Here is a 26,051-nt window from a genome sequence, read left to right as displayed (position 1 = left end):
CTTAGAATAGTTCGAAGGTGGCGGCATTGATTCCCAGATGCGGCAACCGCATTTTGATTGAGTCGAAAATGTAGACACCTGTGTGCTTAGATTTAGGTGCACGTTAAAGAACCGAAGTGGTCTAAAATTTCTGGGCATTCCAACGAGGCACCTATTGCAGTCATATCCTTATTCTCGGACGCATAACCCCAACAATTAGTACATATTGTTACTGGAATTACAAATACACGGAAGAGAGAAAGGAGTGTATTTGCAATAAAAACAGGTAGGTGTTACACCCCAGGGCTGCTAGGATCTCGCACGCTGAATCCGCTTCTTCTTCATTGATGCGTCTACGACGGTGTGGAGTAATGCCCACTGCCTCGTAATATCACCCCCGGCGGACGAAGCGCCGTCACGGCGCCGCTAAGTCAATCAGTACTGGAAGTGTAGAAGCGTTTTAGTCGCGACAAACGAACAACATCAGTAGGTGGCGTGGCAGAAGATGAAGGAATGATGAGGTAGTCGACGTCAGTGACCTTGCAGAGAACTTTGTAGGGCCCGATGTATCGTGGAAGGAGCTTCTCGCACAAGCCTTCACGCCGATGCGGCGTCCAAACAAGGACGAGAGAGTCAGCAGAGAAGTCAACGTCGTGGTGCCAGTCATCGTAGCGGACATTTGTGAGGCCTGAGAAGCAGTAAGCCGATAGTGTGGGCGATTTGGCGAGCGACGCGGGCTCGAGAAGCAACGTCCAGAGCATACACCGTTGGTTTGGTAGTATCAGAAAGAAGGAGTGTGCCGAATGGAAAGGCAGGGTTGCGGCCGTGCAGAAGAAAGAACGGAGAATACCCGGCGGTGTCATGCCTTGATGAATTGTACGCAAACGTAACGTAAGGAAGCATTGCGTCCCAGTCATTGTGATCAGCAGAGACGTACATGAACAACATGTCTGTAAGGGTTCGGTAAAGGTGCTCTGTGAGACCGTTGTACTGGGGATAGTAGGCAGTAGTAAGGTGATGTTCGGTAGAGCAGCTACGGAGGATTTCGTCGATAACTTTTGCGAGGAAGCCGTGGTCACGATCCGTCAGAAGCTGGCGCCGAGCCCCATGCTGTAGAACGACGTCATTCAGTAGAAAGTATGCAACATCTGTAGCGCAGCTTCTTGGGAAGGCACGAGATATAGCATATCTCATCGCATAGTCAGTTACGACAGCGATCCATTTGTTGCCTGACACGGACGTTGGGAAAGGTCCGAGCAAGTCGAGGCCGACGCGGAAGAATGGTTCCGGGGAAATGTCGATAGGTTGGAGCAGGCCAGCCGTACGGAGAGCAGGACGTTTGCGATGCTGGCAGCGCATGAAAGCAGTGACATAGCTGCGCACAAATTTATACAGGCCAGGCCAAAAGAACCGTTGCCACACGCGGTGATAGGTGCGTGAAAAACCGAGTTGTCCTGCCATCGAAACGTCATGCAGATTTTGAAGAATGGTGGCACGCAGGTGTCGGGGAATAACTAAAAAAAGGTCCGCGCCATCAGGCTTCATGTTGCGGTGGTTCAGAATTTCGTTGCGGAGGACATATTGACGGAGCGAAGGGTCGGAATGTTCTGAAGATACTCGCTCATAGACGGTCTGGAGGGTTGCATCCCGGCGCTGCTCCATGCCGATGTCGCGAAAATCGGATATGGCGAACACACAAGAATCGCTCTCATGGACGGCGAGGCTAGCAGGGTCCACTGGATAACGCGAGAGACAGTCAGCATCTTGCTTTAACCTGCCAGACCTATAAATTACGTCGAAGTTATATTCCTGGAGACGTAGAGCCCAGCGACCTAGGTGACCAGTTGGGTCCTTGAGCGACGACAACCAACACAGAGCGTGGTAATCCGTAATAACTGAAAACTCCCAGCCATACAAGTAGGGGCAAAATTTCGCTACAGTCCAGACCAACGCAAAATATTAGCGCTCCGTTATCGAATAGTTTCGCTCAGATGTGGAGAGAAGGCGGCTGCCAAACGCAATACCACGCGTTTGGCCCCCTGGTGTTGAGCGAGGACGGCGCCCATGCCGTGAGCACTGGTGTCTGTGCGAACTTCAGTCGTCGCGGACGGGTCGAAGTGAGCCGATATTGTTGGTGAAGTGAGCAGCAGGATCAGCGTGGAAAACGAAGCTGCTTGGTCATGGTCCCACGAGAAGGGCGCAATCTTTTTGAGATCAGTGAGCGGTCGTGCAATTGTAGCGAAATTGCGTTTAAAACGTTGGAAGTACGAGCATAATCCCGCAAAACAACGAACATCTTTGGTATTAGAAGGCGGAGGAAAGTAATTGACAGCGCCAATTATGTCAGGGTCTGGTTGGACGCCCGCAGCACTTACATGATGACCAGGAACCGTGATTTTTGGTCAAAATTGCACTTTGTCGAGTTCAGCTGGAGTCCCGCTGGACGAAAAACGGCTAGAATGGTCGACAGATGAGTTAGGTGGCTTTCAAATCTTGGAGAAAAAACAATCACATTGTCGAGGTAGCAAAGGCAGATGGACCATTTATAACCATGGAGGACAGAGTCCATCATGCGTTCGAACGTTGCCGGGGCGTCGCACCGCCCAAAAGGCATAACCTTGAACTGATAAAGGCCTTCCTGTGTGACAAAGGCAGTTTTTTCGCGGTCTAAGTTGTCGACAAAAATTTGCCAATAGCTCGAACGCAGATCTATAGATGAGAAGTATCGTGCCATGAAGCCAGTCAGGGGCATCGTCGATTCGCGGCAGCGGATACACGTCTTTGCAGGTTATCTTGTTCAAGGCATGGTAGTCAACGCAAAATCTCCAACTGCCATTCTTCTTTTTGACTAAAACAACAGGTGACGCCCATGGACTTGAAGAGGCCTCTATGACTCCTTTGGAGAGCATCTTCTTGACTTCTCGTTGTATGACCTGGCGTTCGGACTGGGAAACACAATATTGTTGCCGTCTAACAGCACTAGCATCGCCGGTGTGTATTTGATGACGCACGATGGACGTTTGACCTAAAGGGTGGTCATCGATGTCGAAAATATCTTGGTAGGTTGTCAGAACGTGGTGGAGTTGAGCAGCCTGACAGGGCACAAGATCAGGGGCAATCATTAGAGTGATTTCATCGGTAGGTGCGTTTGCTCGACTGGCTGCAATAGGGGATGAACAGTCTTTAGGGTCTAATGCCACGATGTTACATGCACCAAGTTGGGAAACATGGCCTAACGAAAGGCCTTGCGGGAGAACTTGGGTCGAACTACTAAAATTGAGAAGCGGAAGCTGAACGTAGTCGTCCACGATAGTCATGATGGTATGCGGCACAGCAACACTTCACGCCAAGAGCACATCCACTAATGGAGACGCTATGGAGTCACCGTCAAGAAGAGCTGGTGATATCGTTAAGGCCACAAACGTGGTGGCTTGCGGTGACAGCCGAACATAATCAACAGCGTACAAGCGGTGTGACGGTGAGGACAGCACAACCCCAAGTTGAGGCAGTTCAAGTTGGAGAACGCCGGTTGCACAGTCGATGAGAGCGGCATGAGCGGACAAGAAATCCAATCCAAGAATCAGGTCATTGGGGTACTGCTCAATAACGGCAAAGAGAACAGAAGTGGGGTGATCGGCGCTTGTGATGCGTGCTGTGCTTATTCCTATGATGGCAATACTTCTTCCGTCGGCGACACGAATAATGCCAGAAGCAGCCGGTGTGAGAACTTTCTTCAGGCGGCGACGAAGTCGGGCACTCATCACAGAAATATGCGCCCCGGTGTCAATAAGTGCAGAAACAGTTAGGCCGTCAACGTCAAGGTCGATCAAATTTCGTCCTGTCGGCAGTACAAGGAGAGAATTTGAGGTCGGTATCAAGGATGCAGTTTCACCTCTAAGATCTGCACCGCTTAGTTTTCTTGATGAGAATTGAGCGGGGAGGTCGGGCGTCGTCGTAGAGGAGAAGGGGACGATGGGCGAAGTGCAGGGGGTGAACGAGACTGATGACGTCGAAGCGGCGGTGAGCGGCTGTGCTGCGTATTAGGGGCATCAAATGGTGGAAGGCAGTGGTAGCTGTCGGGGATTGGTGCAGGAGGCTGGAAAAGGCGGCAGCTGTCGGCGCGGCGAGCAGTGTAATACTGTGTTCGGGACGAAGACCAATGGTGGCGGCAATACCGTGCGACGTGCCCTATAGGCGGCAGATAAAGCAGGTCGGCCGATCATTCGCCGTTCACCATTTAGCCGGATTGCGAGAGCGTGGAAAAGACCGTTCCTGTGGTGGTGAGCTGGGGCGAGGCGGCGACCTTGAACGGAAGCCACTTCGCCCTTGGTCGAGACTGAGCAACGGCGCAGACATCGAAGCCCAAATTGCTGAGTTCTTCCCGCACAATCGACTGTACCAAGCAAACCTTGGGTGCTTGCGAATTGACGTGGCCGTTGGGGGGAAGAGCAGGTGTAGTTGCTTCGATTTTCCGCTGGACGATATGCGTAATTTCAGACGCTGGCAAAGACTGCCGATGAGAGGTCAGTCCGTCTCCGTAGGAGGACGTCGCAGCGGTGTTCGGCAGTCGATTGAAAGATCTTGAAATACGCCTAATTTTGGCCTGTTGAAAACGCCAGCATTCCTGAATAGTTTCCTCGGTGGTGGCGCTGCAGTTCCGGCACATTAGCAGGTTTAACGCATCGTCTGCTATCCCCTTGAGGACGTGGTAACCTTATCCGACTCCGACATGTCGTTGTCGACTTTATGACATAGAGCCAGCACGTCCTGTATATGCGAGATATACGGCTCTGTAGACGTCTGAGCACGTATATACAACTCCTTCTTTGCAGCCGCTTTTCGACCGATGGGCTTCCCAAATAAGTCGCGAAGCCTCTCCTTGAACGTGTCCCAACTGCCAATATCCTCCTCGTGGTTCTCGTACCAGACTTTGGCCGTGCTTTTCAAGGAAACAGCATGAGATTCGGGTCATACCGGTTGAGCGCACTGGTACGTTCGTAGTTGGCTATCCAGTGGTCAACATCAACTTCGCCCGTACCGCAGAACATTCCTGGATGTTTCGGATGCGTCAGCACGTATACGTGGGTGGGGGTGGGGCCGGTGGAGGCACTTCCGTGGATGGTGCAGGCGTCGCCGAGGCCGATGGAGAGGTGGCCGTGGGATCAGTCCCGTGTTCCATCCCGGAAACTCCGACTGGACGACCACTGCTGAGCTTCGTTGTATGGCGCTTCGTTACCCAGCACCTCCACCAATTCGTTACTGGGATTACAAATGCACGGAAGAGAGAAAGGAGTGTATTTGCAATATAAACAGGTAGGTGCGACACCCCAGGGCTGCTAGGATCGCGCGCGCCGAATTCGCTTCATTTTTATTGATGCATCTACGATGGGGCGGAGCCATGCCCACTGCGTCGTAATAATTAAATTCCATATTTGCTTCGGGGAAACATAATTTTGTGCATATTTTAAACCTTAAGTATCAATCATAATTTTTTCCAGGCCAACGAACAATATGTCTGTCTTCGGAATGTGAGTATTAATCCATACTAATATGCTCAACAGCCCAATAGGACTGAACTCAGGCTTTGGTAGACAACAAACGCTAATTTGCAATATCTTTTTGAGTATTATTAAAGGTTAAATCTTCACGCCTACTACTTCCTCGTTCTTCATCTTCTTTCAATGAATAGCATCAGTGAAATTTTGTCTGTTTGTATGAATTCTTTCAAAGTCAGCATTCCTCGCTTTCGTTCACAGTCAATGAAGGTTTAAATGTATTGCTTGCATATTTGTGATTGTATTGTGGTGCGCTTCACAATCTCCACATGTAAGGTATGCGTCCATAATTACAGGTGCATCTTGAAAGCGAAATGTGTTTTTCTAGTATTAAGAAAAGCTAAATGTTTGAGGAGATCGGTAACGCAATCAAATCAGTACAGACGAATGAAAGTTGTTTTGTCTAGGTTTCAAAGCCGAGCCCTACGTCTTTTGGCCACTGTAGCAATTGAAATGAGCAGGAGGCCCACTAAATGCCGTGTGATGGCAAGTTCATCAACAGATAGTGCCGCTTGGCCAAGTTGTCGCAGGATATTGTGTGCAGCGCCACAAGTACGGGAAGCAAGCCATATAATGTGCTGTAGGCTTCTGGAAAAAACACAACGTGGAAGTTAGGCGCTCGTCTGGTTGCCTGTGATTTACTTCTTCTTTATATTTTCTTTCTTTCGTGCTCCAGCTGTGCTGTGCTACACCTATACGAGTTCTGACTCTAAGTACTCTCAGAAAGCAGGAATGAGATGAATGCTCCAAGCGCACACATGTTCTTCAAAAACTGGTTGTATGTGAGTACATCTTCCCTCTCTCTTGATTAAGGCCGTCGATCGGCGCCATAACTTTACTTGTTGTGCATAAATGCATATGGGCACTTGTGGGCACTTTAGTCTTTGCCGAAGGCACTTTTAAAGTGGCTGGCTGAATCAATTAAGCTAGCATTTTTTTTTGTAAACTCTTTAGCATATGTCTTCTTCATATGAAATTGCACTTGGTTTTCTTGACGCCATTGGAACCGATGCACTAACGTACAAAAAATTCATTCTTATGTTCAAGCATAGCTCTGCTACTGCCAGCTTGGGAATGCTTAAAAATGCTTCTTGATTGACTCCTTCATAATACATGACTTATATGGTTGTAAACATCGTCGGAACGCATGCATCACGGGATCTAATTCTGTTATGCTCAAGGAATAAAATCAAACTAATGGGAACCAAGAATACGACCGGTTCCTAATTCGAGCGCAAGGTGCTGCATATAGAAAAAATTAACTATGAATGTACTCTTTGTGATCATTTATATCGCGGTAGATTCATTCATGAAATTTTCCCAGAAAAACACTATCCCATTTATATTTGCTCAATGAGCACAAAGATACAATATCAATGCGCTTTCATATACATCATCTGTATGATGACACATTGCAAGGGCAAAAGATCTTAATGATATAGCTAGGCGTTCTTCAAATACTCAGATTTGTGAGCAGGCTGTGAGCCTTTCATGAGAATTTTAACAAGTTCATATCTATGTTGAAAAGCTCATAGAACTGCTACGTTTGTTTTACAGACTAGTTACAAACATGTAAGCTACCTAGCACCCTTCTTCAAGTTAAAGTATGTTTGCTGCGTTTTTAATTCACTAGCTTACACCTTTTACACTTTCTTCTCAAATGCAAAACCATAACAAAGATCCGCAAAGACGTTTTCTTGCAAAAGCAATACTGTCTTTTACATTTCTCCAAATACGCATCATATAAATTGCCCAAAAGCCACTCCTTAAATGGGAAATCACCTTGTTGTTCTTCGTTTTGCATCTCTTCACCGCACGTGGCATCTAAAAATAAAAAAAGGTTGACCTGTTACACGCACATAAAAAACACTACAAGAGTGAGCGCCATCGACGCATTTTTTTTAAAGTCCAGCTAAGCAAGGTGCCGTCTGTGTTATCTCACCTTTCAATTAGCGTAACATTAGGTACACCACACTGTGAGAATTTATCAGGTCGTACAAATGCTTTCCTTGCTCAATAATGAAACGAAGGAAAGTAGAAAGCAACAAAAGAAAAAGGCCAGAAGGTTTAGTAGCACATTGTCAGAATTTTACGCAAGAAAGTAGAAATGAAGCTTTGCTTATATATTTACTTATTTCAGAACCACTGTGCGCCTTACTACATGGCATCAGGTGGAAGGGAACAGTTTCAATAAGCACTAACAAAGCATCAGATGCTCACTATTGTCTTGCTACAAAACAGCAGGGTAGAATATCTGGAAATTTGTCATCATCATTATCATCAGCCTGACTACGTTCACTGCAGGACAAAGGCCTCTCCCATGTTCCGCCAGTTAACTGGGTCCTGCGCTTGCTGCTGCCAACTTATATCCGCAAACTTATTAATCTCATCTGCCCACCTAACATTTTGTCTCCCCCTAACCCGCTTGCCTTCTCTGGGAATCAAGTCAATTACCCTTAATGACCAGCGGTTATCCTGTCTACGTGCTACATGCCCGGCCCATGTCCCCTTCCTCTTCTAGATTTCAACTATGATATCCTTAACCCCCGTTTCTACCCTAATTCACTCTGCTCTCTTCTTGTCTCTTAAGCTAATTTTCTCTCCATTGCTCGCTGATTCATCCTCAATTTAAACTGAACCCTCTTTGTAAGTCTCTAAGTTACTGCTCCGAAGCTAAGTACCGGCAAGATACAGCTGTTATATACCTTCCTCTTGAGAGATAGTGGCAATCTACCTGTCATAACTTGAGAGTGCTTGCCAAATGCGCTCCGCCCCCCCCCATTCCTATTCTTCTATTTACTTTAATCTCGTGGTTCGGCTCCACGGCTATCACCTGCCCTAAGTAGACATAGTCATTTACAACTTAAAGAGCACTATTACCTATCTCGAAGCGCTGCTTTTTTCCGAGGTTGTTGTAGATTATTTTCGGCAGATTATTTTAAGAACCACGTTTCTGCTCTCCTTGTCTAACTCCGTAATCATGAGTTGCAAGTCGTCCCCCCCGTTACTCAGCAATGCAATGTCATCGGCGAAGCGCAGGTTACTAAGGTACTCTCCATTAACTCTTATCCTTAACTGTTCCCATTCTAGGCTTCTGAAAACCTCCTGTAAGCACGCGGTAAATGTCTTTGGGGAGATTGTGTCCCCCTGCATTACACCCTTCTTGATTGGTATTCTGTTGCTTTCTTTATGAAGCACTATGGTAGCAGTCCATCCCCTGTAGATTTCTTCCAGGATGTTTATATATACTTCATCTACGCCCTGACTCCGCAGTGTCTGCATGACGGCTGATAATTCTACTGAATCAAACGCCTTCTCGTAATCTATGGAGGCTATGTATAGTGGCTGGTTATGCTCTGAGCATTTTTCTATTACCTGATTGATAGTATGAATGTGGTCAATTGTTGAGTAGCCTGTTCGAAATCCTGCTTGTTCCTTTGGTTGATTGAATTCTAATGTTTTCTTTACTCTGTTAGCAATCACCTTTGTAAATAGCTTGTATACTACAGAGAGCAAGCTGATGGGCCTGTAATTCTTCAAGTCCTTGTCATCTCCTTTTTTCTGTATTAGGGTTATGTTAGCGTTCTTCCAAGACTCCGGTATTCTTCTCGTCAGGAGACACCTCGTAAACAGGCTGGCTAGTTTTTCTAGCACAATCTGTCCTTTATCTTTCAGCAGATCTGATGTTACCTGATTCTCACAAGCAGCTTTGCCTCTTTGCAAGCTCTCCAAAGCTTTTCTGACTTTTTCTGTCATTACTGGTGGGTGATGTCTGGGTTACTGCTACTTCTTATGGTATTATGGTCTTGGTTTTCCCGGCTACTGTACAGATCTCTGTAAAACTCCTCCGCTATTTGAACTAGCCTATCCATATTGGCAGTTGTTTCCTTCTTTGTCCATTGGTGCATATATCCAATTTTTGCCTATCCCAAGTTTCCTCTTCACTGCTTTGACGCTTTTCCTTTTTTCAGAGCATGTTCAATTCTCTCCATGATATACCTTCTTACATTGAATGCATCGAAAAAAAATCCGCTTGGTGATGGAACTGCGATAAGAGGTTTGGGGTGTGGCCTCACCGGTAACTGCCACCGGTAACGTACTCCTTCACCAGAGAATGATTGGCCACCCTGTTGCAGTATCTGGCCACTACCTCTCACATGCATACATTAATTAACTCACGGCCCTCAGTCCCTAGCAGCTGCGAATCAACTGACCACAGCGGTGGTCAGATCTGCCACGCAGCAGACGGTGCTATAAATCTCTGGATCCGGCCCGGCCGCCATTGGAAACTGAACTTGGCAACCTTTAACGCAAGAGCCTTATCTAGTGAGGGAAGTATGGGTGTACTATTCGAGGAGCTAGAGGGTTTTAAATAGGATATAATAGGGCCCAATGAGGTTAGGAGGACAGATGAGGCTCATACAGTGGTACAGAATGGGCATGTCCTTTGCTATCGGCGCTTGGCTGATAGAAGAGAACTGGTAGTGGGGTTCCTAGTTGATAGAACATAGAGGAATACTTTAGAATTAATAAAAGGGTTGTAGGTATCATAATTAAACTGAATAAGAGACACAAGGTGAAAGTGGTAAAGGCTTACGCGCCTACACCCATCCATGGTGACGCTACAGTTGAAAGCTTCTATGAAGACGTGGAATCGGCAATGAGTAAGATAAAAGCACTGTATATTATACCAATGGGAGACTTTATAGCAAAAATAGGGAAGAATCAGGCTGGAGATTAGGCAGTAGGAGATTATGGCATCAGTACAAGAGACACCAGAGCAGAGCTATTAGTAGAATTCGCAGAACGCAATAATTTACGGATTTTGAATACCTTCTACCGAAAACGAGGAAACCGTAAATGGACATGGAGGAGCTCTAATGGCAAAAATAAGAACGAAATAGACTTTATAATAATTGCACACCCAGGCATTGTGCAAGATGTCGAAGTGGTTGAGAAGGTATGATGCAGTGACCATATAATGGTACGGTCTCGAATTCAGCTAGACTTGAAGGAGGAACGACAGAAACTGATACGTGAGAAGCCAATTATTGAGCTAAAACTGAGAGGGAAAGTACCGGAATTCAGAGTCTCAATTCAGAACAGGTACTCGGCTCTTAGTGAGGAAACCAACCTTAGCCTTGATACAGAGAAGGATAATCTGACGAGGATCTTTACGGAGTGTACAGTGGAAGTTGGAGGCAGGGTAGTTGCACAGGAGACTTTCAAGCTTTCCGAGGAAACAAATAATCTCATTTAGAAGCGTCAAATCATGGAAGTTTGTACTCGTTATCTATTGAATATTACTTGCCATGACTTCAATTGTGCCTCCCACAGCAACACAATTATATTGTTAATATTCATATTATCACTAAAATAGTATATTAAAACTATATATTTCTATATTATTATTATTTTTAATATTATTATTAATATTAGTAGTAGTAGTAGTAGTAGTAGTAGTGATGGTAGTAGTAGTAGTGCATATATATTTAGATATGTAATAAATTTAGCAATAAATATACTACTCAGCTCACCAAGAAACACATTTTGGCACAATACTTTTGCACAAAAAATGTCCTACATCCTTAGCGTATGAGGCCAAGTGACAAAGTTTTTTTAAAACAATTATCACCAGTGATTATTAGTCTGCGTTATATTGTATATCTTTTTAAAAACTTTTATTACAAAGCAAGACTTATTTTTGTAAACTTTTCATAATTAAAGGTTCAATTTAAAGTTCGCCTTTCACTAAAACTCCAAACACAAGTTCTGCTCATTAAGAAGCCTACAGAGACATGGAAAATGCTTTGGCCTGTGTAATGAATCAAAGCGATTGAGATCTGATAATTACTAAAACATACTAACTAAATAACCAAACAATACACGACAGCCCTAGGGGCAACTAACAGGAAGCCACAATAAATTGTGTGGTACGATTTGTCTTATTCGAATTGATTGCATTTCTGCTAGTGTGAGAAAGAAGTGTACCAAGTTTGAATGAAAACTGTTCATTGTGAAAAGATTTACGAATTTTCACGTGGTGAAAAATATCAGAAATTTAAATACCTTTAAGATATACAAAAAATATTTGAACTAGTTGCACAGCTCCCATAAGATAATCACTAGGGTTGAAATTCTCAATATGTGTTGTCAAGTTCACAGTGTACCTTGCTACTGCGTGCCTTTTCACGAGCGGCTGCTTTTTTTTTCTGTCTAGCAATTGTCTTGCTGCATCAACGCCATAACGAGATACTTTTGCACTGTGGGGCTGACCATTTGTGACACACGCCTTTTCCTTGTACGGGCAGGCTCGATTCGAACTCGCTCTAAATCACAAAATGGGCTTTTGTTGTCAATATTAAAATGACACAATTGTTAAACAAAGCAAGTTTGATGATTTAGAGGTGCACTTACGTATCCTTAAGTGCGAACAAAACATGTACTGCTAACTGAACGTGTTCTCCTACTGAGTAGCTTATGACTACCATGAATAATATTGGTGTGTTGACAGTTCTTTCAAATCAGAATTACATGCTCGCACTTGATACGATTACTAAGTAACCAACAAAATACTGCATAGCAAGCCAATACTAAAGTTGAAAAAAAAACTTGCACTTTATGTTTTGGTTTGTAGGTGATGGGTTGTTTTACACTTTTGCTTGTATCTTTTGAAAAAAACTGCGTATACAGAAGCTTTTTAAAACAACATGGTGGGCGATAAATCGTGAATTTATCCTAGCTAAAAAGCAAATATCGTATTTTCAAAAAAAATTACTTTTTCCACTTGTCCTCATACATCTTGTAGTGAGTGAAATACACTTTTATCTATAATTTGCTATAGTTACGTGTTATCGAATAAACCCGGAAAAATTTGATAACCATTCGCTGGTAAATTATTTTGTACAGTCAAATGGTAAACCATTTGACTGTGCACATTTAGAGGACCACCAGGGGCGCCGACTATTGCGGACGCACCTATTCCGGCTGCTGGTTTTTTCAATGCTTTTGGTTGGTTTCTTTCCTCGTAACCATGTACGTTATGTGTTATTCGACGAAGCTGATTGTGAAGACCTTGCCGACGCCGAACTTTCCACGGTGCGTGACTTTTTTCACGTCATTTCAGTGTGTATTAAGTTCCGACCGCGCCAAGGCACAGTTAACAATATCGCGGTCAGCCTAACCTCGGCGAGGCAGCGGCAGGTATAGGCTTAGGCCTAGCCCTGCGTTTGCAAGCGCTTTAGCCGAAGATGAAGATTATGAAGGGAGAAGAAACTTCTCAAGAAGAAGCAAGCAGCAGCGGATGGATGACGGCATATGGCCGCGAGAATAGCAAGGCGATGAGAGCGTCGACTAATACCCGGGAACGCAATTCAAGGCGCGACGGATGAAAAGGTAGTGACCGTACTGCTACCCGGAGCCCGTACCAGCGCATCGTCGTCACTTCAACACTCCCTCAGCGGCCGAGGGACACGCATTGCATCATCGTCAGACCACGGGACGGCCTGTATGTGACCTAGGTCAGTCAAATACAATTCGAGCAAGCACTGGCTATGGCGGCAGCCTTGGCTCCAGCTGAAATTGAAGAGGACACCATTTGTCCCAACGGCACCCAAAACATATTGTCTCGTGCTTGTGGCAAAAAAGACGACGATAGCTGTGCTTTTGTAATGATGGACTATGAAATAGACAAAAAGAACTCGCTTGTGCATCCTATTTAAGAGACCAGCCTGCTTCTTGTATCTAAATCTCTGCGGCACGACCTCTGTTTTGACATCATGACAATATATGTCGTGTGTACTCCTCCCGATAAGAATACATGCGCCTACATGAAGGCGGAGCAAGTCCGACTGGGTGAACGCACGTACCGCATATCCGTGTACCCGGATCTACCCGATGACCCATGCAAAGGTGTGATAAGGGGTGTCGACGTGGATGTCCGCGAGGCTCAGCTCGAAGCAAGAATAATTACCCACCGCAACCCAGGCGCTATTGAGGCAAAAAGAATCAAGAACACCACGACTGTGGTAGTACTGTTCAAGGGTATGAAGGTGCCCAATTATGTTGCTTGTGGCGCGAGCATGTCACTGACCAGAAGGAGCTGTGTTGCTCACACAGCCCCGTTTCAAAGTCTTTGATATTCGCTGCTAGGGGCACGCAGAAAATAGACCCTTGAGCACGTCCCTCGTGTATCCCGGCCACCATACCCCGACAGATGCAGGAACGCTACGAGCATGCGTCGACATCGGACGCGCGTCGCATCGGCTCCCGCTCTTTTCGTGAGGACCGGTGGAACCCTGCATCACACTTCAACAAGATTTATTCTATCTTCTTTGTAACATCGTTCTCCACCAGAAGACATCTCTGTCATCCATGTAAGCCAATTTTGGGGCATTTGATGGCCACTTGTTGACCTGACCTCATGGCAGCTACACTGGCCCGACCGAGCGTTGCACCGAACGCTGACTGCGCCGGAACTTCTCCGCGGCCGCAGCCACAGATAGCGGCCACCACTCTCCGTGGATATAATCCCACGACATTGGCAAGGAAAGAAATTTCTACACTATAGTGCTCGAAAACACCATTACACCAAAGGATATCGTTGATGAGGGACTGCTCACTATGATGGCCCTCTGCAAGCTTTGCCAGCAATCTAAAGCAACCAAGGGCTCGGCTACCAAGAATGTCACGTCCGCGAACATCCCAGCTGAGGATATGATATCCCGTGTATTGTGGCAGCCTGCCGCTATGCCCCGCATTGCTGCAGAAGGCTTCACCATCGTGCTGAAGCCTCTTGTCACTGTGCATCTCAAAACTACTATTTAACCAGGTGAACTAGGCGCCAAGCTCACCTCATACGTGAACGCTACCTCGAGTGACTCTATCAGTGTTTTTCCATGTAGCAGCAAAATATCATTGTTGTCTCAACCGAAGACACCAACTCTGCGAACCTTCTCTCACGAAAATTCTCACTCGAAACATCACAAGGCCTCTCACCAATGATCGGCCACGCCAACATTAGTGAAGAAGTGTGCCGTGGCGTCATTACGGTGCACGAGCAGGAGACCTCCGCCTCTTTGAAAGCAAATATCTATTGGCGTGGTGGAAGCATCGCTTTCATCAGTAAGCTTGGCAAGACTTCTCTGGCTCTTATAACTTTCGAGGGCCACCACGTGCCACGTTTCGTGCACTATTACAGGGTTGTGACACCAGTATGCGAATAAAAGCACACCATTCCAGCCTGCTACCGCAGTGGCACGGTGGACAAACGGGTGGAGCTGTGTCCCCATCTGAACGACCAACGCTGCGGCAATTGTGGTCAAGTTGAGGGTGCTTCTGAGGAAGAGATGGCACCGCATGAATGCAAGTCAGTTGCCTTGTGTGCGTTGAGGGACACCACACCGGATCCTAGGCTTGGGATCCGCCGCCTGAAACAGCCGGGCGGACGTCATGGGAGTCGCGGCTCGTCGAGGCAGCAGACAACATCCAAGGCATCTGGTGTCGTGTCGGAAGGACGTCAGCCGGGAGCTACCAACGAAGCCACGAAGAACCGTGCTACTGGAAAACCAGTCAACAATCACCACCTCCACCTAAGACACCATCACAGCAAACGTCATCAAAGACACCTTACCAGGATGTCCCCGTGCTCCAATCTGGGGACTTTCCTCCTCTGACTGATGCCGGCGCCCGTAAGCGGCTGAACAAGAAAACCGCCTCTCAGGTAGGCAATAGGGCGAGTGATGCCTCCTTCTCCTCCTCCTCTTGCTCTTCCTTCCCCGCCTCTTTCCCCGAATCGCTCGAGCTCAAACAAGAGGTTGCTTGTTTGAGCTCACAAACAAGGCAAAATTGTCGCCTTGAAATAGTCCACCAGTCCTCCCCACGTCACTCCGTACCAATATTACCATTCCCGCTCCAGAACCAATTCCCATGTGCACCATTTCTTCCGTTTCGGAGCTTTCTAACACTGAAGAGCAAGTTCAGGCCATTGAAAGTACTATGACTGCTTTAATGACACAACTCACCGCTATAAGCAGAAGCCTGGAAACACTTTCCCACACTGTTACCCAACAGGTGATGAGTAACATTAAAACTTGGCTCCATGGAGTAAACCTTCGAAGCCGAAGGGCTAATGCTCCGAAGGACGTTAATTGCCCTTTTAAGTTTCCACGTGCCATTAAACCCGCTGAAACCTCCGAAGACTCCGAGCTCCTGCTTGCACAGGGCGCCAAAGTAGGGGTACAGTCCTTCCCAGCGATTCCAAATTCTCAATATGGCAACAATGATCACCAATTAGACTGATCAACAATGAGACTGATCAACAATGAGAATCATCAACAATGAGAATCAACAATGACAATCAACTGATCAACAATGAGAATCTCAGACCCATTTTTCTTACTTCTTGTGCGGTGAAGCTAATGTAAACTATGGTCAGGGATCGTGTCTCTCCCTTCTTGGAAGAGGCGCCACATTTTCGTCGATTGTATGTATGGATTCAGGCCCAAGAAGTCTTCGCAGGACATACTTCTACAACCACACCACGAAGTACTTAATCCCGTAAAGCATCCTCACAATGACAAGTTCGTTCTAGCGCTTGACCTTAAAGGAGCCGTCGATAACGTCAAGCACGAGGTCATCTTAGCTCACCTAAATGCCACCAACTGCGGCGCGCGCACCTTTAGCTACATACAAAACTTTCTTACTGACAGAGCTGCGTACGTTCGCATTCAAGATCAGGAATACGGCCCCTATCTCCATGGCACGCGACGCACATCACAGGGCGCTGTGTTGTCGCCTCTGCTGTTCAACTTAGCTATGGCGCAGGTCCCGGCCCGCTTGGCTGTTGACGACGGGGTAAAGCATGCGCTTTATGCCGATGACATCACTCTGTGGGCCACAGAGGGATGGATGCTTGGGCAGCATGCAGGTCAGCCTACAAACCGCAGCCCATATAGTGGCCGAATATGCGGCGTGCTGCGGCCTCCAGTGTTCCCCAGAGAAGTCTGAATTCGTGCACATTTGGCCGCTGGTGAATTGCACTTCGTCCATTAAGCTCTCCCTGAATATTGGACCTATTAATGAGGCACAGGAGATCCGTGTCCTTGGACTCCACATTCACAAACACCGCAGGGTCGAGACAACACTTCACAAGCTGCGTAAGTTTGGAGAACAGGTGGGCCGCATGGTCCGCCGAGTCTCCAACAAGCGGGGAGGTCTGAAAAGCAAGAATGCGCTTCGTCTCACATATGCTTTTGTCACTAGTTACTTCTTATATGCGACTCCATATCTGCACTTATGGAAGCACGATGGATATTCCTTGGAAGTCACCCTTGGCATATTTGTCAAGAGAGCCCTGGATCTCCCTATCACTACCTCCTAGGCAAAACGTCTTGCGTTGGGAGTGGTAAACACCTACCGGAAGCTCCTGGAGGCTCACCTAACAAATCAATACACGCGTCTGGCAGAGACCCCGTCAGGCAGATGACTCCTAGACGACCTACACATTCGGCATGAATTCCACACAGAGGAGTGGGTACGAGTGCTCGAACATTGGAAATACGCGATTCATGTTCAACCCCTCCCCACCAGTATGTCACGTGAGTCGCACGCTGGCGATCGAGAGGCCCGGACTCTTGCTTTCCAGCGCCGATTTGGCTCTAAACAAAACGTATTTTACATGAACATTGCCGACCCTTGCAGTGGGGGTTGGTACACCGCCGCTGCGGTCCACCAAGACAGGCAGGTGGATGGTCTGTCCTTCAGCGCAACCAATGCTACCCATGCTGGAGAGGTGGCCATAGCTGTGGCTATGTTCTACGACAGTTCCTAAACTACGTTATCAGACTCAAAAGGAGCTTGCCGAAGTTTTCAAGTGGAATGGATCACACCCTTAGCTGCCGAAATTCCTAAATCTTGTCCGCGAGTAGGTTACCCTTCTCCACTTTCAATAATCTAGACTCCTCGCCATCAGGGACTCGCAGGCAATGAGGCGGTGCTCGCTGCCGCCGGTGCACTCATTCCCCGGGCCACTGCCTCGCCCACCAATGAACCATGTGTTCCAGAGAAAAACGCTCCTCTCCTAACATATAGACAGATAATTACCCAATACAGAGACTCCCACCGCCATTTTCCTCCGCCTTGAAAAGGACTTAGGAAGGTGGAAAAGAGAATTCTTCTCTGTCAATTTATCAATACTTTAGTGTGCCCAGTAGTGCTTAAACAGTTTGACTCTTCTTTTTCCAGCCTCTGCCAGTACTGTGTGGAGGTGGCTGACACCTACCACATGGTACGGGCATGCCAGCTGAATCCTTCTTTACTCCCGAACCCAAATCTAACAAGAGAGGACTGGGAGGTAGCCCTGCTCGGTTGCCAGGAACTTGCGGCCCAACGAGCCATGATCCAGCGTGCCAGGACAGTGGCCACTACCAGTGGGGTTCCGGACTTGGTACTCCACCAAGTACTGCGCAAGGCTGACAAACTAGAGGCTGGTCTCCCTAGCAACCTGTGTTTTTTGGGGGGCGAAGCTCCTTTTAGTGGCACCCGTTCATCCCTCGTAGCCGTTGTAGTGTGTAACAAGTATAACATTTTGACCTCCAAGGAGGTGCCGGGGAGAGATTTCTTCTGTGCGCTGCTGAAAAATAAAAATTAATGCTCAATGTACATGCCAATGGCTGCTAATGGAAAGTGAGAGATAGGAGCATTCGGCTTTTAGTTAACGCGCACGCTGCGATCCCCATTAGCAGCCATTGGCATGTACATTGAGCACTATCTGACAAGAAAGGTTTCCTATGTTTTACTCCCTGGGTGTTACTTCCTTAGTTTTGGTAAGGTTTAGTGAGCGTTGAGCCGCAGTGCCATGAATACAATGAACAAGTATATACCATGAACTCGAAGTTGTTAAAGGTGGGAAGTAGATACGAAGCGCAAGCCATAAGAAAGTAACAGCAGAATTCTTCTCTCTCTCAATTCCCATTAGCAGTCATTGGCATGTACATTGAACACTAGCTGACAGGAAAAGGTTGCTACGTTATACTCGCTGGGCGTAACCTCCTTGGTTTTAGAAAGGTTTAGCGAGCGTTGGGCCACAGTGCCATGAATACAGTGAACTAGTATATACCATGAACTCGAGGTGGTTAAAGGTGGGAAGTAGACCCGAAGCGCAAGCCGCAAGAAAGTGCGCGTGTGCCACCTCTCATTTAGTCCTTGGAATGTCCACTGGGTGGCGGTGCTTCTATATGGGGAATATATGAAAAGATGCGAAATGCTGGTACTTGAAATGTTGAATAGATGGATGAACGAACACACAGACAGATGCATGGATGGACGCATGAATGGACACACAGAGACGGACGTATGAAAAGACGCACACACGGACTGGCGGATAGACGCATGAACGGTCACACAGACGGAAGAATGGACGGACGGAAGCAGGAACGAATGGACAGACGAATGTTTCGCCCCAATCTCCATCATTCGCTCCGTGGATATGCTGCCAATTTTCTGTTTTTTCTAAATGATTCTTTACTACCACTACGACAGATGCAGGGCGCGAGACGCCCGCGTGGTGTTCCATTTTCGCCACTGACGTTTCGAGGTCCCTTTTCATCCGCTAGGTTATGTATTCTGGTGCTGCAATCAGACAGGAAAACTAGACTGAACGGTGCCTATAAGATGTGGGATTCTTCAGGACCCCAATGAAATTTTTTATACATTCATTCATGCCTGCCAGTGCAAACACTCGCTCCTCAGTAGAAGCCGTCGGTTCACCTTAAATGTGGAAATATTAGTAATGTGACGCCACATAAAGGGGGCGGCTGCTTGTGCCCCACGCGTCCAAATGCTTTCCCACAAAGATGTGACAGACGCGCTTTCCCTTTCCAGTGTCATGTGTCTGTCAGATTTATTCCTTCGTGCACGCTATTTGTGGTTCTTATGAGTGCCGCCGCCATGTCACAGCACTTGTGATGTACCTCGTACCGCGACTTTCGCATGTGCAACCATAACGTGGGCTGGTACAAACTCGCTTGACCTACAGTCCTATTTCCGGAGAAGCCACACATGTTGACGCTTCGATGTGACACTAACCCCGGTAATAAGAACGCGCCTTGACTTGAACTTTACTTGAAACCGCCTTCAGGGCAGCGTGTTTGAAACGTGTCTGCGCGTTTGTGCTGCTTTGGCACCACCTAAAGACAGCACGTTAGAAACGCTTTTGGGCTCCATTTAAGTCGGTGGCAACTCCAGTTTAAGTGAAGCAGTGTTTCTTAATACTGGGGTTACCCCCGTATTCATAAAATCTCCTTGACTTCAACTTGACTTGAAACCACCTTCAATGCAGCGTGTTTGAAACGAGTCTGTTCGTTTTCGCTGCCTTGGCACCACCTAAAACTAGCGCGTTAGAAACGCCTTTGTGCAGCATTGAAGTCGGTGGCAAATGAAGTTCAAGTCAAGCAGCGTTTCTGAAACGGGGTTAACTAATTGATTGAACGCATAGCGCCACGAATGGAAACGCATCTTCTCAAAACACCCTTTTCTCTTGTAAATAAACCGTGGCCGCCATTATGACGAACACGAGGAATGCAGAATGCCGCCTCACAGAGCTGCACACAACTGAACAAAAATTACTCCATCACTTCCGTCATCAGTGACCACCTAAAGGCACCCTCCTCCATAAAAGCAAAGCCCACGCAAAGGCTAGGCAATGGGCTCGAGTAAAAAATGTGATTGAGGAGAAGGTGGACATTGGCTGGCAATGAATAAATATTGACGATGGGTAAACAAAAGAAAAGTTTGGTAACTCACATGTATAAAAGAGAAATAAAGCAGACAAATACGTCAGCTTCATCGTGGGTGTGGTCATAAAAACACCTCCCCTGCAACACAGAAGACAAGGTTTGAATGAAAATGTGCACCTTACCATCGGCACAATTAAAAGCAACATATATAGCGGGTGTTCAAGCTTACGCTTTCGTTTTTTGTAATTACTTATTCAGCACTGGAAAACTGAAAAAGGACACCTTTGTAGATTGGTAATGAGGCAAACACAACTTGAGGCAATAAATACTGCTGGAGCTGCCCTTTAGTCAATACCAAATAATCAGCTTGCTGGTGAATACCAGTAACAAGGTTACACTTGGCAGAATGCTGCTAGCAAGTCTGCGCTCGCATACATCGCTCTCTCGATTGTCAGTAAAATTTTGATGATTACGCATGCAAGGTAGTGATGATCAGCGAAACGTTTCTGCTTGACATGTTGAGCCATCAATGCCTGCTATCAGCCATCTATAGTAAAAGGGCCGCCGTTATCATGGTAGCCTATGCCTGCGACTTCTTTTCAAAATAATTGCTGCACGTAACTCCTCCGACACATCGGCAAGCATGTTAGGATCCTTCCTACGGAAAGAGTAATTTTGTCGATTTCATTCCTTTTAAATTAATGCATTGCTGAGTAACTCAGGGGAAGAATGGCAACTCATCATTACGGAGTTGGAAAAGGAGAGCAGAAAGATGGGTCCTAAAATAAGCTGCAGAAAAGAATCTACAACAACCTCGAAAAAAAAACAGCGCTTCGAGATAGGTAATAGTGCACTTGAAGTTGTAGAAGAATATGTCTGCTTAGGACAGGTAAAAACCGTGGAGCCCAACCACGAGATTGAAGTAACTAGAAGAATAAGAATGGCGTGGAGCACATTTGCCAAGCACTCTCAAACATGACAGGTAGATTGCCACTATCGCTCCAGAGAAAGGAATATAACAGCTGCATCTTGCTGGTACTTAGCTACAGAGCAGAAACCTTGAGACTTACAAAGATGGTTAAGTTTAAATTGAGGACAACGCACCGAGCAATGGAAAGGAAAATGGTAGGTTTAATCTTAAGAGACAAGAACAGAGTAAAGTGGATTAGGGAACAAACCGGGGTTAACGATATCATAGTTTATATCAAGAAGAGGAAACGGACATGGGCCGGGCACGAGTTTACGAAGGCAAGCAAATAGACCCCCCCCCTCACCCTCCCACAGTGCACTATGCCAGGTGCCTTTACGAGGCTCTTGGAAGCTGTGCGCTCATTTGTTCGTGCGTGATGTCGTCAACAAACATGACTGCGCCCATGACGATGCTCCAGGCAGCTGCGAGTCAAGACTAAATAAGCGCGCTATGTTCTCTGAGGTGATCTTGATCGTGAAAAACGCCTTTCAATCATTTGTAGCCATGCGTAGAAACTTCAAGCGTGTCGAAAAACGCTATGAGTGTGCTTTTATCGACGCTGCACTTCACTGCTGCCAGCAGATTTGGTTCGTTTTCAATGACTTCGGGAGTCACCAAGAAGTGTACCTGTAAAGAGTAAGTATCCTGTGAAGAGTAAGTATCCTGTGAAGAGATGCCGGTCTCGGTAAGTTCTTTTAAAGACGATAGTTTTTCTTGGGGACCTTAGACAGAAAAATGTTGGTCTGTCTGTCTGTCTGTTTGTCTGTACATTTGTCTGTTTGTCCACTATAACTATACCTTAAACGACACCAAACGGCTAACCCCATCCGCAGCGCCCTCCAATATTACTCAAGGTTTAGCGTTCATAATTATGCGATGGTCAAATTAAAAGCAATTATTGTGCATATATGAGGTGCCACAACAACACTTCGATGTTTTCTATGTTTGCCTTTATACTAGAAGGGGCGCACACAAGTAACTCTAAGGAATGTAGCGTTTAATCGCGCGGGTGTTGACTGTGCAACGTGATGTTCATAAAGGTATTTCCTACGCTTTGCTACGTCGTCACGGTGGTGGCAGCTGCCTGTCGATTTGCGTTCTACACCTTATCACCTCCAAGACTGGCGCACATCTTTCTCCGCGGCACGGAGGAAGGAAAGGTTGGAGAGGCCGTGACGTCACTCGTTGTGAAGCCGCAATGAAGCTGGAAGTCGGCCATATTGGCTGGGCAAATTCTCCTCTCTTGTTTACATCCTAATGTAAAGCAGAAAGCACGACCCTCTCGCCGGCTCGGAAAACACGTGAGCTGCGAAGCGCGCATGTCGTGACGATCTGAAGCTAAAGAAACAGGGCTCAACACTCTGGGCCAGCGCGACACCTTCGGCGAAATCATTTCGATCAAGTACTAACATCGAGTAATCGCTCACTGACAACGAAGCAAGTACAAGAGAACGCGCACTAGATGCATTGACAGCGTCAAATGTTTTCACGTCATTATTTCAGCAACTGTACAGACAACGTGATCGGTCGTGCTCCTTCTATGGTTGCATTCCGCCACCCGGCTGACGCAGCGTCCGGTCACTGTGTCCGTGTTCCGCGTGAAACGCACCGGCGCCAGCATTCCGCGACCGCGGTAACTTCGAGCACTGTGCAATTGACACTTGAACGAGGTTGCTGTTACGTTGAGATTACATGCAATGCTGGGGAAGAGTATAGGAAGCGGAACAAAAAAGTTGTTTTAATACGCACATTCAAGTTGTTACTGTACACACAGAACACGAAACTACGTATATGCATATGGTCCTCACTAATTGTGTCTTGCTGGGCTCAACAGCGTCGTTCGTGGTAACACGCAGGAGCACTTCTCAACCATGACCGACCTGCAAGGCATTCGCCGTCGTTCCGCTTCGTCATGGTGCCCAACGCAACTTCGCTGAATACTATTTGCTTCATCCGCATCATCCGCCGCACGACACATGGATATACACTCATTCTACGCACTGTTGAAGCCACGTGATGGACAAAAGGATTGGTAAACGTTGCTTAGAGTACAGTAACTGCCATGATAACACTGCGTAACCAATAACGAGGCGCAGAGCACGGATATTGTCCGCCACGGCTCAGCACGAGATTTGGTGAGACACACATGCCACCGCCAGCCGTGGCCGCTCACTGCTAAAACCGCTCCACTGTGCAACACGTAGCCATAGCAACACCGCCATTGTTCCCAGTGATTATGGCCGTCATAATGTCATTTCCGCCACACTTTTCACGTAGCGCGCCGGCTGGGCTTGCCATCTCCTACCTTTCCTTCCTCCGTGCTCCGCGGGCTGCGCGCCGTCGTTTCCGAAGATAACTGCCAGATGGCCCTTGTGTCTAACGTGCCTAGATGCACTTGTTCGCCTCCGCAACACGCTCGAGGCACTCTAACGCAGCGCCTGCAGAATACTACTCACCGATTTTCTTGTGCAGAACATCAAATAAACGTTTTGTTCACTCTCTCCAGACGCAAGACTATCGTCTTCCGACGACACTACCAGTGTAACATGTAGATTCGGGCTAATTTTTTTCTTTGCACTTGTAAACAGAGCCACAATATGCTTGTTTACGAGACTGTCGCTGCAGTCAAGTGCGCAAACGATGCTCGGAAAGCGCAGATTCAGTTACTACACCACCCAGCGAGAGCACGACTATTCCTGCTGTTGCACAGTGCCTTTAGTGCGCATAGATGTCAGTGAAATATTTAAAGAACAACAAAAAAGTTAAACTCAAACCCCCAGATTCGAGTGTCTGTAGATAGCAATAATATGATGAAGTACGCACACGTTTATTGCGACTTCACTGCAATACTTCTAGGTATTTTAGTGAAGGCATCTGTGAATCTTTACGATCGAGTAGCCAAAGTGAGTATCATGTTGCAAATCACTGCAGTTAGTGTGGAAAAGACTGCAGTGTCTATATCAAAACTGCAATCCAGAATAGTCAGTGGTTTGAGCTTCCATTCTTTACGCGTCAATAATTGAGAAATGTTCTATGAATGAAGAGAATGAGCAGCTGCAGCTAAGTTGCGCGTAGTGTTGAAAAATGCACCCTCCTCGGCATTACTTTTTACCGACTATGCATGTTCGCGTAAGGCAAAAAAATTATAATAGTGTGCCGGGTGCACGACAGAGAATGCTACAGTACCTGCTTGGTTGTAAATGATCAGTTTGTGAACAGTTTATAATCTTTTTTACAGCCCCTTGCTGGGAAATTACATGGGCCCTTTGCAAGACTGCTAGTTCTGGCTCCTGCAAAAGAATAAATATAAAAACATCATTATACCTCAGGTATACGGGTAATATTTGGTTTATGTGAATTATGTTAGCAATATTACCATAATTATAATCAAAGGTATAGCTAACAAAATGGTACAATGCTACGCTGTTGACACATATTTGTTAAGCATTGTTTAAAAACATACTGAAGTTTTGGTGATCTTGCAAAAGTTAGTTCACATTTTTCTTTCAATGCAGGCGTGGGCCTGCATTGAAACGTAGGCTAACATTGAAACGCAGGCTAACTTTGCCTATCGCACAAGTTGCTAACAGGTGGTACGTAAAAGAATTGCACATAATACAGAGACACAGCGCTCTTCTTGTCGTCATTTCTAACTTCTCTATTTTGTCACCTCAGTCCTCCCAGTTCTCTGTGCGAGAATTAATTTGTCTTTTGCAACTACTTGAGCTTGCTTCACTTCCACAGCACTTGTTTTCAAACCTACGGGATGATAAAGGGGTAGTGACTGCAAAATTTTCATTTTTTTCGTCAAATGAAAGACCCAGCCTTCGAGCATCTGGAAATTGTACTATAAAGTGTGAGTACACTCTGCAAAAGCAATTACGGTATCATTTTAGGAGCTAGTTTCCATTTAGACAGTGACCTGACACTGTAGCACAATATGAGCTTCTCGTCATGTGCCTGTGCGAGAAATCGTGAAACTCGCTTGGCTGCTACGCACTGTGGCTTCATTGCCAACCCACAATCAGTCATTTTGATATTTTTTGTGACGCTGAGTGGCTCTTTTGGTACCTGGTGTCATCACAACTAGCAAGATTGCAGATGAAGTCCCTAGAACTGCGTGATGTGCCACAGTAAACCTGTCTTTATGATAAATAGAATATATCTTATCACAATTTTATTTCATTCTAACTTGCTCAGAGTCATCTTTGTATCCATAAAATTCGCATGGCAGAGTAAACCCACCTTGGAAAAATGGTGTCGTACTCCTTTATATTGTTGATTGTGGAGGCCAATTTTAAGGTGCCACTGAAACCAACGTATCGGGCATTCTTTACATGTCGCTGCTGGCTTACCTTTTTGACAAACAAGAACGGCCCTCTATGACTAACTGCCAAGTTTCGCAATTCTTCCATCACTACCACCAAGTCTCGAACCTCAATTGTTGGTGCAGCTGTATTCTGTTTTGTCGAAGCTCCTTTTCACTATCTTTTTGTATTTAGCTTTACCCTCTTTAGTTCTCTCTTCTGTCAGGCTGATCATCACTTCAACTAATAGTCACGTTGGCTGGTAAGTATGTTCTTTGCAGGATAAGTGAAAAGCCTATTTAAAAATGTTTTGTTCTTGTTTTTTTCCAACTCCTGCAATAGCCTATTAGAAGCTACAGTATGCAAAAATACATAAGAAGTAGTGTCCACCCGAGAGATAATCTTTAAACCTGCGCATGATGAGCTACGTCATTTAAAGGCAGCTCTACCATCCTTCTTGGAAGTCTGGACACGCGCTTAATTATTAATATGTGTCTCAATTAGC

At 46.3% G+C, this 26,051-nt stretch overlaps 1 protein-coding gene across 3 annotated transcripts in view; it reads right to left on the bottom strand.

The window, feature by feature from the left end:
• LOC142785383 (uncharacterized) overlaps positions 1–26,051 on the bottom strand; it is a 255,405-nt gene that overhangs the window by 187,733 nt on the left and 41,621 nt on the right. For 2 of the 3 annotated variants that reach the window (XM_075883863.1, XM_075883862.1), the window contains exons 2-4: positions 24,426–24,529; positions 20,337–20,407; positions 7,317–7,358 (exon numbers count right to left, since the gene is read on the bottom strand). In XM_075883863.1, the coding sequence (XP_075739978.1) occupies positions 7,317–7,358; positions 20,337–20,394 (100 nt within the window). In that variant the 5' untranslated portion in view covers positions 20,395–20,407; positions 24,426–24,529. Of the gene's footprint in view, positions 1–7,316; positions 7,359–20,336; positions 20,408–24,425; positions 24,530–25,484; positions 25,548–26,051 lie in introns of all 3 variants that reach the window. The other variant, XM_075883864.1, reaches the window with a different exon arrangement.

The sequence above is a fragment of the Rhipicephalus microplus genome, unplaced genomic scaffold (assembly GCF_043290135.1).
Source record: "Rhipicephalus microplus isolate Deutch F79 unplaced genomic scaffold, USDA_Rmic scaffold_21, whole genome shotgun sequence".
In the NCBI taxonomy this organism is placed as follows: domain Eukaryota; kingdom Metazoa; phylum Arthropoda; class Arachnida; order Ixodida; family Ixodidae; genus Rhipicephalus; species Rhipicephalus microplus.
The sequence above is the reverse complement of the archived record's forward strand: the minus strand, read 5'-3'. Positions and strand labels throughout refer to the sequence as shown.